This window comes from Stegodyphus dumicola, chromosome 8 (assembly GCF_044657685.1).
Source record: "Stegodyphus dumicola isolate Sdum_Otavi_A_Nest chromosome 8, ASM4465768v1".
Taxonomy (NCBI): domain Eukaryota; kingdom Metazoa; phylum Arthropoda; class Arachnida; order Araneae; family Eresidae; genus Stegodyphus; species Stegodyphus dumicola.
The window spans coordinates 106,528,905-106,549,262 of NC_140775.1; the positions used below are offsets into that span (position 1 = coordinate 106,528,905).

General features: G+C 34.2%; 1 protein-coding gene across 3 annotated transcripts in view; it reads left to right on the forward strand.

Annotated features, from left to right (window-relative positions):
* The window catches only part of LOC118190497 (uncharacterized), a 32,818-nt gene extending 12,676 nt beyond the window's left edge, over window positions 1-20,142 (forward strand). For 2 of the 3 annotated variants that reach the window (XM_035361214.2, XM_035361216.2), the window contains 4 exons: window positions 6,186-6,293; window positions 10,995-11,045; window positions 14,839-14,862; window positions 19,935-20,142. In XM_035361214.2, the coding sequence (XP_035217105.1) occupies window positions 6,186-6,293; window positions 10,995-11,045; window positions 14,839-14,862; window positions 19,935-20,012 (261 nt within the window). In that variant the 3' untranslated portion in view covers window positions 20,013-20,142. The remainder of the gene's footprint in view (window positions 1-6,185; window positions 6,294-10,994; window positions 11,046-14,838; window positions 14,863-19,934) is intronic. The other variant, XM_035361215.2, reaches the window with a different exon arrangement.
* The last annotated feature ends 216 nt before the right edge of the window (window positions 20,143-20,358 follow it).

Consider the following 20,358-nt stretch of genomic DNA (forward strand, 5'->3'; position numbering starts at 1 on the left):
AATTCCAGCGAATGATCTGGCCACCTAGATCGCCCGACATGAATCCCATCGAACATTTATGGGACATCATCGATAAGTCAGTTCGTTCACAAAACCCTGCACTGTCAACACTTTCACAATTATGGACGTCTATAGAGGCAGCATGGCTCAATATTCCTGCAGGGAACTTCCAACGACTTATTGAGTCCATGCCACGTCGAGTTGCTGCACTTCGCCGGGTAAAAGGAGGACCGACAAAATATTAGGAGATATCTCATGACTTTGTAACTTCAATGTAATTGATATTTAGAAAATTTATATTCCAGAAACAAAATATACTGCAGCTATTTCGCTGGACAGATGCATTTGATTTTGATCGGCTGTAGTGACCAGATGTTGTCTTTGCTCTAAAATGATTAAATACCTACAGAGACATTATTAAACGTTTTTCAATTATTTATCCTAAAGATCAATCTACGCCGTCGCAAATGGTGTAACATTCACAAGAATAAGAGATAGAGGTTGCCCATAAATATCGTGCATTAGGCCAACACTTTGTCACTTAGTTACCGATTCCGCTGCACAAGAACATAATAACATTGACTCTAAAATACTGACTTAAGTATACGCAAACGACTTGAAGATTATAGTAGACACAAGATCAAGATGCAAGCTTAAAAAACGAGTTAAAATCATTTGAGATAAATCTAGTAAATTCCCGATTCTCTAACGACTCGAATAAGCATACGCGTAAAACTCTCTATGGTATGAATTGCATAGGAAGGAGAATTAATGAGACTTATGCAAGATTTTGCCTCAAATCACTTTACCGTCCCTAGTTACTAACCCATGGGGTAAGCAAAGTAAAATTCTACGTCATTTCCATTCCCTAGTCATCATTTTCCATACCCTAGTTACTAACTTTTGGGATAAATAAAATCAAGGTAAGATTTTGTCTCAACTCAAAATCCATACCCTAAACCCATACTTTTGGAATATGTGAAAGCAGGATATGGCCTTAGCTTGTTCATACATGCTCCAACTTAAAAATGACCAACTAACGTATCCGCATCATGTCCCACGTTCAAACCTTGATCTTATTCTTCGATTATCTGTCTCCAATAATTATTTGATGTGTTGACATTGATGTTAAATCTTCGAACACACTTAGAGAACTAACGTTTTTTACTGCTGAATGATCTGCCCCTCATTGTTTTGGATTAATCTCATTTTCGAAAACATTCTTGAAAACATAAATATCGATGAACTGAGTATATCCACGTCACACAAAAAGTTTTGCAAAATGTGTTTTATATAATATTTTTTCCAAAAAACATTGTTTCTAATGTAAAAGTTAAGTGCTCATTCTGTGCGCTTATATTAAGTTTTTTGTTTTACAACTTAGTTTAGTTAATGATGCATATTCATACCACCAATGATATTATTTTTACCATTACAAAGTAATCATCTATTACAAATAAGATTTTGTAATATTTTCCAGCTGTAAAAACTGTTAGCTGATTGTGATAACTTTGATTTTCTGTAAGGTGTAATAAAAATCTTTACACTGGTGTGCAAAAATAAAGGACGAAGTCGAAAAATTAGCATATCAGCTGAACGAAGAGGCAGAGCGGACAGAAAGACCAATCAGGAGATTAAGTAAGGTGATGTACGGTAGCACATGCGCAGATATGCAGGTAGACGTAATGGGGAAGTGTCTGAGTTGTATAAAGCATGTTGTCGGTGTAAGATCAGTATTTCTGGCAAAGAGATTGCACGCCGTATAGCAATTAAAATCACACCGAGTTGCTGCCTCAGCGAGAAATGGCGAATAATCAATCTGTTAGACGACATCTGGATGCTTTTACCCGAGGTCGAATCATTGGGCAGTTGGAGGAAGGCCGCAGTGTGACAAGTGTGGCTGCAGAGTTCGGAATTGCTCACAGCATCGTTTTACGACTTTGGAGACAATTTCAAACTACAGGAACAGCTATCCGGGGGTTTAGTAGTGGTCGTCCACGAGGAACCACACCCGCAGATGACAGGTATATTGCCTTACAGGCCAGAAAAAACAGGCGGCAGACAGCGGGAGAAATCACTAGACACACGACACAGGTGACTGGACGACCGATATCGCGTTTTACCGTGGCCAGAAGACTGCACGGTGGTGGTCTGTTTGCACGACGCCCTGTACGGTGTGTACCTCTAACGCCTGCCCATCGGAGAAGGCGTTCTCTGTGGTGCCGGGAACACCGGAATTGGAGAGACAATGAATGGGGACGAGTACTCTTTACAGGTGAGAGCAGATTCAGTCCGAGTAGCGATTCTCATCGCATACTCATCTGGAGAGAGCGGGGAAACCGCAATCATCCCTCGAACATCATTGAAAGGGACAGGTACGGAGGTGGCGGTGTTCTCGTTTGGGGAGGCATCATGTTTGGTAGTCGTACAGACCTTCACATCTTCCACGCAGGTTCAGTCAACGGGACCCGTTATTGTAACGAGATTCTTCTTCCATATGTGCGTCTTTTTAGAGGCGCTATGGGTCCGCAGTTCCTTTTCATGAACGACGATGCACCATGTCATCGCACAGTAGCTGCTGAACAGCTCTTAGAGAGTGAGGATATTGAACGTATGGATTGGCAACATGGGCAGACGCTGTGAAACCTGCCTAGCAGTCAGGGGAGATCATATCCTCTATTAAAGACCGGATGTTTCTTGCTGCCCAGCCATCACAGGGATGTTTCGGCCTTCAGTCGCATTGCGCTCCATGCTACTTTTTCAATAAAGCTTCTTTTTATCCCTCTGATTTCTCTTTCAGTAAGTGTTGCTTACATTACTCATGTCCTTACGTATTGGGGATCTTACGGTATTAAACGATCTCCGGATCTCAATCCCATCGAGCATGTATGGGATTTTCTAGGCAGACGCTTGGCAGCTCGTACCTTACCACCAGTAACGATTCCGGCGCTTCGATTGGCGCTGTAAGACGAATGGGCAGCAATGCCTCAACAACTCATTGACACCCTCATTCTCAACATGGGCAGACGCTGTGAAACCTGCCTAGCAGTCAGGGGAGATCATATCCTCTATTAAAGACCGGATGTTTCTTGCTGCCCAGCCATCACAGGGATGTTTCGGCCTTCAGTCGCATTGCGCTCCATGCTACTTTTTCAATAAAGCTTCTTTTTATCCCTCTGATTTCTCTTTCAGTAAGTGTTGCTTACATTACTCATGTCCTTACGTATTGGGAATCTTACGGTATTAAATGTGTTGACTTGGAAAGCTTTTGTACAAAGTTATATTGAAACAACCGTCTCGTCCTTAATTTTTGCACACCAGTGTACTATTTGCATCAATACAAAAGAGTTCAACAAACTGAATACTGCTTTGTTTGTAGTGTACTAATACTTAATTATTAATAGAACAGCAACATTAAAACTTTCATTTTTGTAATAATAGCAAGTTTTGCTGTCTTTAAATTCTTTATTGTACTTGCATAGCAAAGTTTTATATTATATTTCTTCTAGCATAACACTATTATTGTTTAGCAACGATTTGAGTGTTATAGATTTCACTTTTTCAGAGTTTGGCTTACTTCGAAAACATGAACTAGCTCCAAACACCTGGTAGACGTGAAGCTAATTATCGCTGTTTTTGATGTAACCACAGAGCCTTGAAAAGGTTTAAACAACCTTTTTATTAAAACAGAATTTCGAACATAAATGCATTTCTTGTGATAATATAATCAACCACCAATTGCGATGGTGTAACTAAAGTAACAGTCAAATTCAAATTTCAAACGTAGACTAGTAGTCAAAGACTACGGAATTAAATTTTAATCTAACCTGGCTTAAAACTCTAACCGACATAGCAATTCAAATTTCAGCCTCAATAACGCCAAGCCGAAGAATTAGAATTGTAAACGTACACGAGATGGCAGGAAACACGTAAAGTGGCCGCAGGGGCAAAAGCACGTTCTGTTTTACAATCCAAAAACGTTAGTTTAAATGCTATCTAACTCAACTTACATTCTGGTGAGGTAACAGAAGGGAGAAGTTATAGTAAAAGTTTAATTAGTATAAATAACCGATTGATTTAAAAATTTTACACATTAATTACTAGAAGATTATTATTCTGTTGTTTTTTGTAATGATTAGAATCGTTTCAAAGATCTTTTGATTAGATTTTAACATTAATTTTAATGTTTCATAGCCATTCTGAACTATTTGGTGTTTCACTGAAAGCTGCATTATTGTTCAGTACTCCTTATATTGATTTGAATAATCACGAACGTTTAAGCTTGACCGTATTGTATAAGTGATTTGTTTAACTGAAATATATTGTTACGAAATGTACAGGCGCGGTAAGATGGCTTCCCCGCAAAACAGTTTTAGGGTTGCCATAAAAATGGTAAGGGTGTAAGGATCCTAAGTTTTACTAACGTTTATTTTATTTTAAATCTTTACTATCACTTCTTATTTTCTACTTCCGGCCAGAATTAAAAGCTTTAACAACTTATTTATGCAAATTTGTCTTGCGAACGCCAAGTACTTAAGTTGTGGCTTTTTGCCAAGCAAGAGAGAGGAAGGAGTTAGTCGAAGCAGGCCGCTTGCCATAGTAGTTTTACTCGGTTGCTGGTTGCCTTCAAGGCCAGAGGTTTAATCCTCTTGATAATTTTAAACGTATCATAGTGTTAGCAGTTCTCTGTACTACATACGGCTTTTTGTTAATATACGGCCAATCCTGGAGTTAGGCACTTGTTTGATTAATCCAAAGTTATTTTAGTTAGAGTTTAGTTAATATTTTTATATTCTTACGTTCAGACCACAAATGGTTGGTCTCTGTATTCCGAAGTCCGGAAATCATTGTAAAGAGAGAAAAATAAAGGGTTTCTTATACCCTTCCTGTGTGTATTGTCTACTACCCAAATTTATTGAACATAGCTTTAGTAAGCTCCCTGTTCCGAGTCAGGACCGTTAATGTTCCCTAAGCAAGTAAGGAGGAACACAGAACCTGATAAGGGAAGGCAGGGTTTCCACTTTTGGCGATAAATCGTCCATTTGACAAGATTTGGCGACAAAATTGGCGATATCCCATGGACGGATGGAGAACCTTCTGGAACGAATTCTTACCGGTTTAGCCCAGAATGTTCTCGAACACAAGCCGAATGCTATATAAACCCTGCTGGTCCGCAGTCAGTTAGTGTGTGTGTGTGTGTGTGCCTTGTCTAGAGAGCTGATAGTCAGTCATTGAGCGAGTGTCTCGAAGTCTAGCGCTGAGTTGGTCGTCGAGTGCATCGAGAGAATCTTTTAGTGCATCGAGAGAATCTTTTAGTGCATCGCGAATTAGTGCACCATCGAGTTTTGTCTTAGACTATGCTGAGTCGAGAGCTATACTCTTGTGTATCGTCGAATGCATCGCGTGGAGAGTCTCGAGAGTACGTGGAGTTCTGAGAACGACCAAACAGAGTCGGAAGCTGTACTCTGGTGCTTTGCAGTGAAGCTATTTCCACCGTTAGTGCCTGACGGGGTGAAGGCTGTGTCGCTGATTGTTCCAGCGTGTTTATAGTAGATTTTCGACGACTGTAAAAAGTGTTACTGGAGCTGTCCTGATTAATATTGGCTAAATAAAGTGTGTTTCGATATTTCATCAAGTGTCGTCGTTATTCACTCCAAATCTACGAACCCTGTACGAACGTGAAGGAAGAAAATAACGTAACAACTGGTGTCAGGAAGAGAAAAACGTAACAACTGGTGTCAGAAGTGGGATACGTAACAATATAATTGCTGTATACATGACATATTTTGAGCTTTCAGTTTATTTACTTTTTAATTGAACTGTTTTATTTTGAGTAATATTTAATAATGGTTTATGATTAATCGCAAATTTGGATGTAAACCTGCTGTCATAATGTAGATCTTTGAGTACGAATCACATTTAATTCAGTTCTCTTACACTGATTGAGAATTAGATAACTCTAACCTCAATCTCTAAATCTTTCGCTATACTTTATTTATATATTTATTTTATTTTGTTAATAAAAGAAATGTATTAATGTAAGTAAATCTGTCCTTTGTTCAGGCAATTCAGTTACCTATCTCCATGACATGTAAATTGCTTCACTGGGCCTAATATACTTTATTTGATGTAATTTTACTGAATATATTTTTTTCTTTTTATTAAAAACACTGGTCATTTTTCAGATACGTGACGCCACTGAAGACTGCATTAAAGAGGCTCTGCCTTCATCAGAGGGCACACTTGTGTCATATCTTACTGCCGCATGCAAAGACAAATCTTTGTTTGAAAAGGTAAAAGTAATAGATGAATATATGGCTATTTTCACTGATGACAATAAACGAAATTAATCTCTAGAATAGCTGAAGAAGAATGTGTGAGTTATAGAAAAGCATTACTCTAAAGCAGTTAAACAACTGAACTGATTGAAACCCTAAACTAATAAAATACGAAATTTTCATCTCATATTGCTAATATGTTCTCCATTTATTACACTGCAAACCTCGAAACTGTATTCTAAACAGACAGATAAATTATAAAGATGTTTTGTTTGGCGCACAGGCAAAAAAAAAAAAAAAAAAAAAGAGGCTAATTTGGTTTGAGTTAAAATTTGAGTAAAAATAACTAATTTGAGTAAAATTTGAGGCTAATTTGAGTAAAAGTAACTGGTTACAGGCGAAAACGTCGCAGATGAAAACGTCACGGAGAAAACAATGCAAGACGAAAACATCGTGAAAGAAATGAAAGCAAAGAGAAAACATTGCAATTCTAAAACATCATGATATAAAACATCGTTGTCGAAAATAAAGTGTTTCAGAAACATGACATCGCAGTTTTAAAACATCGCGGTAAAAAATAAAGCACCTACAAATTACCGCAAGAGGATAACATTGCAGACACTGTGTTTTTCAGGTTCTAAAAGTTGTAAGTGTATACCAGCATAATGATTTGTAAGCGCTAGAAGGAGTAAGGAATATTTTACTTACGTATATCACATTTTTTTAATTAAATAGTAAATTTTTGCTAAAAATGCAAGAAGGAAACTAAACATTCAAAAACTGAAAGTGAGTAGAAAATTAATGCTAAGCATAACAGTTAATATAATTTTAAAGTTATGTAATTAACTATTAAAGGTCATTATTGATGATATTTTATAAAAATGTATTGGAGCTTTTCATAAAAAATATAGTCTAAAAATATCAGATAAACAAAGGGAAAGAAAGTTATGTTACAATTGGATAATTAATTAAATGATTGTAACATCATGCAATATTTCATCCTCCCTTTTCTTTTTCTAAACCATATTTTTTATTTAAAACTACCAGTACAGTTTTATAAAAGAGATTAATTGAATATTAACCTTTAATATTTAACTAGATAAGGAAAGCACTAAATAGGAATTTAGTTGTATAATAAATTTTCAGACATAAAATCAGACTATATTCAAACTATTTTCCCAATTTTTAAAACAAAAAGTATGCAATAAATAAAAAGGTTTTATATAAGTTTTTTTAAGTTTATAAATTACATTATTAAAATATTTTAATTAACCTTGTCTACTGTTATTTTAAATAGGATCGAAGGTAATAAACGCTTTTAAAAGCCACTCTGTATATTTTCAAAATATTTTTGCTGTCGAAGTCTCTCAGCGAGGTGAATAATACTTCATTACGTAACTCATGATGACCATTGCTTCTGGGATGAATATGCTATACTTTAGAGAGCGACATCAAAGCCGCTTTAAAGACTGCCAAGTACCAAGTCGTTCAATTCTATCATTGTAATACTTAATAATTCTATTTTATGCTATATCTTTCAAACAAACTCAGAGTTCAACAAATTCAGAGTGAGTTTGTTCAACAAACTTCAGAGTGGAGAACCTCTTAGATGCTCCTTAAGTTTAGAATGAAGGCTTTTTTTCCAAATAAAATTTTTTTATCAATTTAAACATCTTCTTGATAAAAAATAAGATCTGATCTAAACCGTTTTGCAATAGCGTGATTAGCTTCAAATCATTTATTTAGATAGCTCCGATAAATTATAACTAACTTAACGGCTTCTGATTAATAAATGCACCCTTATATCGTCATCTTTCTCCTTTGAACTTCTCTCATTCAGAAGAGTAAAAAGTTATTAACTAGTGAAGTAAAATCAATCCAGACTCCCTATTTTGCAGTGTATTCTTTTGTCAGAAGACCTAAGGATATAAATTTGTTCCTAACAAGGATTGGACACGTTTATGGACAACAGAATCTTGATTATCCATCAAACTTGGGACTGCCGTCATGACGGATATTTAAGAAACGCATTCTAAAGCTCATTTCGCCAGTTCAACTAGATATGAGCAGTCAGTAATTGATGAAATGCTTTTAAGATGAAATGTTTAAGTGTTAAGTTAAAGCAATAATTAAAAACTGATCACATGATAACTTCTTCGCTTGCTTACTATTATGTACAGTAAAAAGATGTCAGAATCCAAAACATAAATAAATCCAAAGCAGTCTGTACGCGATGAGTATGAAATATCTCAAGAAGCAACTGACATCCCACGATTATGGTAATTTATAAAGAAATTTTATTATTATTATTATTTACTATTATTATTATTATTATTTACTATCATTATTAATTACTATTATTTACTATTATATTTCTACAATTTTTAGACAAAATTTTAGCTTTTAATTATATTTGATGCACAGTGGGGCAAGATACCTAAACTTGTCTTGGTTTTTAATCGAAATATAATATCCATCAAATACATATTTATTATAGTTCTTGCATAATTAATACTTTGGAACATAAAAAAGCTAATATTTTAGGACCATAATGCAAAAAGTCAGATATGATGTTTTAGAATATGAATAAGATTTTGTAATATTCTGTAAAGAGTTTAAATAATTAGTCTTAAAAATCACAGTTGTATAACGTTCTGCATAAATAGTGAGGTAAAATAAATGGCAAGAGCTTCGGATCTTGTCGGATATTTTATTCGCATGGTGATAATCTCAGTTTGTTCCCAAAGTATGAAAAGTGTTAAATGTTTGCGATTTTTGTGATTTCGGCTGATAAAATCTTTTGGAATGCAATGTGACGAATTTTTGTCAGTGCAATATTATAAAATGGGTGCATGTTTAACAGCATGTGTATTTTAATGCTTATTAGTTTTAGGAAAAAATATAAATAATAAGGTAAGAATTTTCTAACATCTTAATTACCGCTTGGAATAAACTTGAAAAATATTTGTTTTTTGGAAAATTAGGTTAAAAATATAACACAGACATGGAAACTAAAGAATAAGATCGCAAATTCTCCCATTTTTAGTCTAAAAAAATTACAGTTGGCTGAATGCTTTAATTTATGCGGTCTTTGTCTTTAAAAGTGCAGGAGCTTGGATGCGGGATTTTAGATTTGAAAAAAAGCTGTAAACAAACTAAGCCAATGATGGAACTGGAGAATAAAAAGGAACATAGAAATCTATTTGTTCCTCTTCATGAAAATTAAGTTATTCTATTTAAATGAGATTTAAAAGTTCTGGAAACACTGAGGCTAAAAACTTTTTCTCAAGAAAACATTGCATTCCTTTCTCAACATGTAGCAAAACGTAGAGAAAGGCTTATTCAGCTCATGCAGAAATGTTATTGCATAATGTCAAATAAAGATGCTATAGTTTTGATGATAATAATTAAGTTATTTACGCACTAATATAATCTGCTTAGAATGAGCAATTGACACTATTTTGACACTATAAATTTTTGTAACTAAAGAAAAGGAAATAAAGCTTTTATAAAGAACTAGTGGAAGTAACCGATGGCAGTTAAGTTACATTGAGAGTAATGTATTATTTTACTTATGACATCATTTGAAAATTTGCATAATAGCGTTACACATCATAAGAAATTTGATGCGTCATTATGCATAAAAATGTCAAAGAAACGAAGTAATATTCAATAATGTACCACAACTGACTACGTAATCGTACCTTTTTCAGCGATATGTAACCCATATAAAAATTTCGATAGAAAATTAAACCTCTCTCATATTACATCAGCAAGAACGGCACGCAGCCATTGTTGCTGATATATCACTGTCCCTATTGTTGCTGATATCAGCACTGTTGCTACTCGGAAAAACGAGAGCGAAAATTAGCGTTTTAAGCATGTTTAATTAATATCTCTGATTTTAGCAATTTTTTTAAAAAAAAGGGGACGTCGGCCTTTTTCAGGACCCAGAAAAGAACTGTAGAAAGTTTGGTGACGATAGCTATAGTAGTGACTGAGTTATTAGCGAACAAACACACAAACTTTCTTCTTTTTATATAAATAGAGTAATGAAAATAGCTTCGATATTAGTAGATTTTTAATAATGTGTCTTTGAATAATATATTTAAATTTTTCATTATTAAGATGGAATTTAACACCTTTATTTAAGTAAAAAAAAACTGAAAAATGTCTATTTAATATGACAAAGTAAGCACTGGATGACTCCTTAAAACGAGCTTCCACAAGAGGCTTTTCTCGACAGAATGTACATGCTCCTGACATAATTACAGCAGAAATAAAGTTTAGCTAGTAAAATAATTTATTTTTCCATGGTTGACGATAAAGTGCAACTCTAGTTTTGATATTTCATCTACCAGAAATGCTACATTTGTAGCGCTAAAATTAAATTTCTATAAAGTGTGAGCATCTTAATTAAGAGGAACTTTTATCATAGAACTTTCGTCAAAATTAAAATTTATTTTGATAGAACAGAGTCAAGTGAATAAAAGTGTACCAGATAGCTATGCGATCGTTTCCGAAACGCTTTTTAACTTTTCTTATAAATGAAAAAGAAGTAATTCATGTATCCTGAACATATCACCTCTTGCTAATATCTCTAGTTTAACGGCATGTAGTTGAGTCTATAGAGATCGGCCTTCTCCTCCTGAAATTTGAGCATTATTTCCATTCTTTTTTTTTTTTTTTTTTTTTTTTTTTTTTTTTTTTTTTCAGTACGAAGAATGTTTTTCTGAATACGAAGCAAACACTGCTTTCAAAAAATTGGTAAGAAAGATAATATATACTTAAATACTGCTATATTAAAATTACTTTTTAGCAATTTATTGTTTGTATAACCTGATTTATTAACCTTTTTTCATGAGAAAGTATCCTTTTCACTTGATAAATACAGTGGAATTATATTTTAAGACATCCAGTTTAAAAGTACATACTTTTGAGAATCACCGTATTGTTTATTCTCTTTAAAAAAACTATTCCCATTTTAATTCCTGGACTCAATTTTTTAGTAAAAATGCGGTCTACTCATACGTTAAATTTAAACAGATTTTGGGGGAATACAGTGTATTCTACTCCTTCAATAAGAAAGCTAATGAATAAAGTTAATATCTAAATTCTGCAGATTAAATAAAATGAACAAACAAAATATTTTTGTAGGCAAACTTTCTCTCAGGCTTAAGAACTCTTTTCTTCGAATAGCCTTGGGTCAAGAAAATATTAGCACAGAATTTTCGTCTTGCGTCTATCTTTTGAAGTTAATTATAATCAAATTTTGTAAATATACCTTTTTCTCCACAAGCTATAAATAACTTTATTTTAACTTGCACTCAAATTTATTGTCAAGTTTAAAAGTTAAGAGGATACTAGTTTAGACAATAATTCTAATTCATTTCTTTATTTGGAGATATAAATACGTACAATGAGGTCCCGACATTGTTTCAGAATTATGTAGTCCTGCATTTGAAATTAATAGACTTTACACAAGAAAAACTGAAATATCCGATTTCTGAAATTTTAAAAGAATAATTCCAGGTCAAATTACGGTTGACGAAGAAGAATAAAATCATTGATACATTATTTTGAATTGACTAGTTCTGAAAAGGAATTATATAATAGATATGAAAGTGAATTCGCAAACGTTTTGTCACATCTGAAACAAATCAAAGCCTTAGACAAGGAATTATAATAAAAAAGCAGTAAAGTTCTGACGTAGTGCAAGGCAAAAAAAATTTAACTTGAAAAGTACCCAAAATAAATTTATGCAGGTAAAAAAATTGCAGCATTTTTATTACTTCCAAGAAGCAGCTCCAAATATCTAGAGATGGAAAAAAAATTAAAAGAAGGGAAGGGTCTTTTTACGAAAATGGCTCATATACACCTTACAAATAGGAAATAAGTTATTTCCTCTCTTCTTTCCGCATGCCTTCGTGGTGTAATTGGAAGCATACTCGACATGTATTCGGGTGGTCCGGATTTCGAATCCTGGAGAGGGCACTGCACATTTTTCACGTCCCAGGATCGTTATAATCTAATCGGAATGATAATCCGGGATCGCCTACTCTACAAGTGGCCCCCGAACTAAAAGATGGTGGACGATAGGATTTGGCGATTGGGTTCTCTCATCTACAGTCGCTCTTTAAAAGGGAGAAAGTATAAGGAATTACCTCCCTCCTTTCCGCATGCCTTCGTGGTGCAATTGGAAGCACGGTCGACGCGCATTCTGAAGGTCCGGTGATCAAATTCCAGTGAGGACACTGCACATTTTTCACGCTCCAGAATAACCTAATGACTCTACAAGGAAATACAAGGAAAAGATTCCTCCAGTCAGTCTGTTAGCCGTGATTTGAAACTATACGTTGAACAATTGCGTTCAGCGGTTTTACCGATCGCCCGTCAGTAGTCTTGCATTTCTGAAACTCCTTTTGATTCGTTCCGCTGCTTGCAACTGGTGTAAAACACATTTCTGCTTTGATTTTTTACTGCACCTCCCTCTGTGCTACACTTTCAATCTGCAGTCACTGATTATCCCGTAAAATGTATTCTGGTTGCATCGCTGCAAAACATCTGCAATATGAGATATCGTTCCACAGTAAAATGATTTCCAGAATTTCTGGTACTCTTGCTTGATTTTCAAAAATTAAATTTCTATCGGTTCTATTAAACGTTTAATTTTAAGTTAATGTGCATCCATAACCAAAATATACACCTTCCGCTTATTATTTCTTCATTCATTATTTTATATTTTCTTTGCATATTTGGAAAGAAATTACATTTATTATTTAGAAAACTCAACTTGGCAACTTATCTAAATTTTCAAAACTGAATTTTGAAAATTTTGACAATTGCTGAACTGCACTGTGTCACCAAATCACGTTATTTTTTTATAATTTAAGGGTTTATCAACACAAGAGGAGAACACTACTTGAAAGTGGTGTTCCAATAGTTTATAAACTTAGTATTTGGAGATACTGAAGCAACAAGGAACATTGTATATTGTAAAAATTCGTAGCACTAGATTCGAAGCTTATGTACAGAAGATTTCATTGCTACCAAATATAATAATGACAATAGACAGATTAAAACGCATGAATAGTAGATATTAATGAAGATTGAAAGCAAAGCGTTTCTGCCTCTCATGTTCCATTGCTGACACGTTTGTCATGGAGCTTAGCAACTTAAATTATACTTGAAGTTGGCAGCTTGGGGTGTTAAAACACTAAAGATTAATATTCTCCGATGAATAAAACTTCTATGTGTTTCGTAATAATAAGCACGTTAGAATATGGTCTAAATTTAGTCTCAAAACGCCATGGACTTCTTTGAAGCAGTAGCTCACACATATGCCACATTGGAAACTTTGACAGTTCACCTGCATCTTTTCATGACTCATGAACACCTGATGACGAAAGACTATTAAAAAAGAAATCAAAGTTTCCTACCAGTTTTTAGTTGCTAAAAATGAATCAAGAAATATTCCACTGAATATTAACGCCATGATTTGGGTACTACATCTTTTAACATAAACTCTTTGGAATATTTTTGGGACAGGCGGAAATATACCTACGTTTCATAAATTCAGCACTATTCTAAGTAAAAAACGTATTATCGATGCTGCAGAATTTGTAAAAGACTAATTCTACAGACTGGTGTCAGCAACTTGCTGACTTCTTGCCTCTACATGTGATTCATCCAAATTGTGATTAAAAGCACCGCGAAGGACCAGTTTGTTATTAAAGTCTTTGTTCGATGACTTTTGGTACTTGTATATTCAGGGCATTTATGTGATAAGATTACTTATGGCAATTTAAGACAAGATTACAATTTTAATAATCTATCTATAAAATATCGTCTTTCTAACTGCTAGTACTTTGATTTCAGGATTTTAGTTCGTTTATTTCAAAGGTTGCCACCCAGATGGTATAGTGGATAGGGGAGTTTACTGCAATACCAAAGGGCCCGAGTTTGAATCCGGAAGAAGGCCTGGCTTTAATAGTTTGTTCCTTCAAAGGAGATAATTCAAGCTTACTTATAGGTGCTTCCACAATCATTCTTAACGCCTACCAAGGCCGAAAGTGGCCACTTAGGAGTGGGCCAAGGCTAAGTGTCCGCCAATGTAAAACAAAAGACAAAAGGCTCTTTTTTCATGTAAATACCACATTTTAGTATAAAATTAAGTGCATTGATCAGTTTAATTCATGCTGATTGTAAATGAAAGGTATAATTACTTATGCAATATAACAGTTATATTGAATACTTTGATACTTTCAATAATCGCGATGTGAAACAAAATTTATTAGAACATTTTATATTTAAAACACTTCTAAAATTTTTACATTTTGTTAGAAACGTTTTCGGAAAAGGAATAAATAATGAATTTACTGAACTCAAATAGATGCATATTATTATAAGCAATTATAAAGTACAATCTTAATTTCAAGGAAGCATACGCTACTTAAAAAAGAAATATTTAAATATTACTTAAAAAGTAATAATTACTGTGTATATGAACTTTATTAGTAGATTTAAACATTTATAACATATTTTTGCCTTTTCTCTCTAGATGGAAATTTTGCCTCCTGTCATGGTGAGTTCTCATTTTTTTATATGTATATGTCTTGGTTTTTAAGTCATATTAGTATGTACGTTCATAAATACAATTTGATTCAAACTCATTTGAATATTTAAAGTACGCAGAGTATCTCTGAGCACTGTATTTTAAAAGGCATCAATCAATTATATGTAATATGGAATGGACTAAAAATATCTTTGTGTAATGCAATAACTCAAAAATATAATAAACTAATAACGAATAAATTTCATTATGTGCAGTATTAACAACTCGACAGATGTCATAGCCATGTTCAACCTCGATAGGAATGCTTGGTTTAACACTTGCATTTGCTTTCGTGATTCTTTAATTGAGGTGGCCAAGGTTATAAATTCTTTCATTGTAAAACTGATTTCTAACAAAACTCTAAAGGAAGAAGTTTAGTGGGATAAAATCAGAATTTCTTGCAGGCCATGAAATAGAACAATTTCTGCCAATCCGCAGTCCTGGAAATCGACGATTCAACTTGTCTCTAATTTTACAAACATGTCATCAGTAAAGGCATCCTGTTCTCAGGAAAATATAGGCACGCAATTTTCTGTCTGAAAAAAAAAGCAGTGGAAAAAGTTTCTAAAACACTGGAAAAAAGAAACCAAAATTGAAGAAAAGGCGAAATTTCCTTTTTAGTTTAGATTTGTTTATTTGCTATTTTCTTTCTTTAAGCTAAATTGAAATTCAGTTTCAGGAAATACAGCAGTGAAAATGAAGCAGGAAACGTTGAAAGTTGCCTTTCACTTTTCACTGTTGTACGTTTTTGGTATCTACATATGCAAAACATAGGCAATTTTTCCTTTTCTGTAAATCTGATTTTCCGAATTATCTTACTCTTAGTTACTTGTAACATTTTACCCTTGAGTATTCCGAATTACTATTAAAAGCATAAATAAAAACAACTCATTCTCGTGCTTCAAAATTTTAATTTATTGTATTTCTCTTATTATTTAAATTATTATTTTACTATTTTTTGTATATTGTGCACATATTTTCATTCAAGTTCATTTAAATTTTTGAAAATAGAGTAATATTAAAGTGTCTATTTACTGCTCATAATGCAACTGTTAATCGTGCTCTTGAGGCTATTTATCAAATTTCGTTACTCATCACTTAATCTGAGAAAAGCCGTACTATAGGGGAGAATTTTATCAAACCATCAATATCAGAATTTAAACATTTCTAGAAAAAGATGACGAAGACGTTAAAGCTATGCCACTAAATAACAATACTCTTTGCAGAAGAAAGATTAAATGAGTGAGGCTATTGAAATAAAACTTGTTGAAAAGCTGAAAACAAGAAAAGTTTCGGTGCGAACGGATGAACCAACTTTGAGAGACAGTGAAGCCGTACTTGTAACTTATGTAAGATATATTCATAAATAGGATTTTGGCGAAGAAATGTTCTGTAAATCATTAGAAAGCACCACTACCTTCAAAGATATTTATAGTAAGCTAAAAAATTACTTAGATATAAAAAATATACTAATAAAAAATAGAATACATCTTGTACAGCAGATGGTGCTCCTAATATGATGGTTGAAAAATAAAATAAAGCACGGAATAAGAGAAAGGGTTGCTTAAAATTGATAAAAGATGAGAATCCAGAAATGCTTCTTGTGCATTGTGTTATTCACAGAGAAAACTTGGTAGCTAAAAACAATTCGCCTGTTCTAAATGAAGTACTAAATTCAGTTATAAAGTGTATCAATGCTATTAAAGCTAGGGCCAAATGTGAACGTCTTTTCAAGTTATTTTATGAAGAACAAAATGAAGACTATATGAGACTTGTACTTCACACTGAAGTAAGAAGGCTGTCGGAAGGTAAATGCTTAGAAAGATTTATGCAACTATTTGATACTCTTAGTTATTTTTTAAGCTACAAACCTGAAATGAAAAATCCGTTAACGGATGATAACAAGGCAATTGTGAGTTATTTAGCCGATATCTTTGAAAAATTAAATATATTAAATAAACAACTTCAAGGAGCAAATAAAACTTATGATGCAAAGGAAAGATATTTGGTTTCATTATCTTTGTTGAATTATGCCAGGCATATACTATTTACCACAACAATTTTGAAAAGTCTCATTGGCTCCAAAAATGTGACATAACTACTGCTATACTTGTTATTGTTGATCATCTGAAAATTTTATCGGCTGATTTAAAAGATTTTGTAACTTAAAACAAATTGATTTTCCAACTTGGATGATGCAGCCAATGCTAGTGGATTTGGCTGATATTTCAAATATGCAGTAAAAAGAAGAACTCGCAGAAATTCAAAATGATGAGTCAATTAAAACTTTATTTAATATAAAAGGAGCGATGACATACAGTGGATGGACAAAAATATGGAAACACCTTGTGAAATGCATGTTTGAAATGAAAGATTGATTTTAATGAAATATGTAGGTGGCACTGGCGTTTTTGACTATTGATGCCACCTATACAACTTCGTAAATGTGCTAAACAGTTCAGTTGTTGTCGGAGTACTGTTATGTGAGGTTGTCATTGCATTATGTCAGAGTTAACAGACTTCGAACGTGGGCAAATTGTTGGAGCACGTATGGTAGGTGCTTCCGTAAGCAAGGTAGCCGAGGTGTTTAGTGTTTCACGAGGTACTGTATCGAAGATTTATTCCGCATATTTGAAAAGCGGAAAAACATCATCTGCTAAATCACAGCGCGGACGAAAGTGTGTCCTGAGTGATCGTGACAGACGATCATTAAGGCCAATTGTGACGAAAAATAAGAAGACCACAGCTGCAAAAGTTACTGCTGAAATGAATGTTGTGTTACCGAACCCTGTGAGTACCAAAACAATTAGAAGGGAGCTTCATAAACAGGGAATTGCTGGCCGTGTTGCAATTGAAAAGCCACTCATCAGTGATGCCCGTAACAGGAAAAGGTGGTGTTTAAGTCATAAAGCCTGGACTATAGAGCAGTGGAAGTGAGTAATATGGTCTGACGAGTCTTCTTTCACATTGTTTCCCACTTCTGGCCGAGTTTACGTCTGGAAAATGCCATCTCAAGCCTATAATACAGACTGCTTGTTGCCAAGAGTGAAACATGGCGGGGGTTCTGTTATGGCAGCCATATCGTGGTTCTCTGCTAGCCCCATGATAACTGTGTCAGGGCACATGACTGCCAAGACTTATGTGAACATTTCGGCCGATCAAGTTCATCCCATGGTACAAACTTTGTTCCCCGATGGTGATGGTGTCTTCCAAGACGACAAAGCCCCTGTTCACACAGCTCACATTGTCCAGGACTGGTTTTCTGAGCACGAGGATGAGTTGTTCCACCTCCCCTGGCCACCACAGCCACCAGACCTGAATATTATAGAACCTTTGTGGTCTACATTGGAACGGAAAGTGCGTTCTCGTTATTCACCGCCAATATCGTTATCTGAACTTGCCACCGTTTTGCAGGAAGAAGGGTATAATATTCCCTTGGCAAACATACAGGAACTGTATTTATCCATTCCGAAAAGACTGCAAGCTGTTTTGGATGCCAACGGGTTTCCTACACCATATTAAGAAAAGAAACATGTTTGTTTTAAAGGTGTTTCCATATTTTTGTCCAACCCCTGTAGCTTTGTGAGGAAACCAGAATCATATATCCAAATGCAACAAAATTTGCAAGAGAACTATTGTTACCGTTTCCATCTTCATATTTTGCTGCTAAAAAAAGAAAAAGAAAGAAAGAAATCGGTTGGATATAGTGGAACCGAGAGACTTGAGACTCAAGTTATCTAAATTGGAACCTGACATAAAATTTCTTTGCAACAAGTATCAAGCGCAAGGAACTCGCTAAATTTAAATAATAAAAATTATTAATACTTAAAATAAAAAACTTTCACTAAAAGGAGTTTTTTCTTGAATTTCAGTTCTCCATGTTTTGAAAGTTCACTTACTGTGTTTGCTCAGAAAATTTCGTAGTCATTTCTTCTTAAAAGCTATCATTCAAGTTTCTTTCGTGAATATTTCAATTTTTAAATATTAAAAATTATGTATAAGCTAGAGGGAGCTTAAAAATTTTAGAGAGGATTAGGTGGGGCATAGCACAAAAGAGGTTAGGAAACACTGGTCTAGACTGACTGCACAGATAATTTGAACACTTTCACTTCTAGGACCTTAGGTTCTTCGGAGCCAACAAACAAGAGAAATCACATGGGCTCTCGCCGGTATCAAAACCCCTAATCTTTCAGTTGGTGGTTGGATGTAACATTTTGCCCCATAAGAGGAAACACGCAAGAATGCGACATTTGCTTATTATCTAATACCGAAGTCTTTTTTAAATTATTCCTTTGTATACAGATACTTAAAATCTACTAATTATAGTCTAGACTGACTGCACAGGTGATTTGAATACTTTCGCTTCTAGGACCTTAGGTTTTTCGGAGCCAACAAACATGAGAAATCACCTGGGCTCTCGCCGGTATCAAAACCCTAATCTTTCAGTTGTGGTTGGATGTTGTAACATTTTGCCCCATAAGAGGAAACACGCAAGAATGCGATATTTACTTATATTTTCCACTTATATTCACTGAAATAGGCAAAGATAGGCAAGAGATCCAGTAGACCGAATCCAATTTTGATGAGTTATCATCTTGTACATTATATTTAGAGTGTCACTGTAGAGAAAATTAGGTTTTTCGGAGCTGAAGAAAGTGAGAAATCACCTGCGTTTTCGTCGAAATTAGACTGCAGATCTAACTTCCAGCTGTATGTGGTAACTATCTCCACCGCAAGAACACACTTAGAGGAAGACAGTTCTTAGAAACTTACCAGACTGTCTCTTTTGAGTTCCAGGTAATATTGAATGCCAATGTACACAATGTTTGTTGCCATTTTTAAGGGGGCTACAGACTGCGACATATCTAAACTGTAGGCACTCTTAGACAAAAATTACGCACTTAGGTTTTATTAAATACTGTGTGGGCATATTAAAGCATGTTTACAAATAATGTGAAATTAAGTGAAAGATATATTTTTAATTAAACATTCATTTACTTTTAACAGTTTCTAACACTTGATTTTAAAACATTTATTTTCAGGCTTGCTATGATGAAGTATTTAAGAAACACGACATGGAACCTTTTCTGTCATACATTAATATGACAACAGCTGCTTGACACTTGATTCGATGAAGTCCAAAAAATAGCATAATTTTCAATTCTTGGATGATACACGTTTATGTGATGTTGTAGGTAATCGGATGCTAATTAGCTACATAATAAAATATATAACATAAGGAATATTAAACACCCGTGTATTTATTTTAGTTCAATTTGTTTCATTGCTTTTTCTATTAAAGTTGGCATTTGTTGTGGCGAACCTTTGCGTCTTTAAAAAAAAACTGTATTAGTCGCTACAGCGAAAAAGGATTTAATATGTATTTTCACTGAATTTTCTCATTGGTCATTGTAATAAAAGTATCATTATAATCATCAGACGTTAGATAGAACACCGACTTACCGA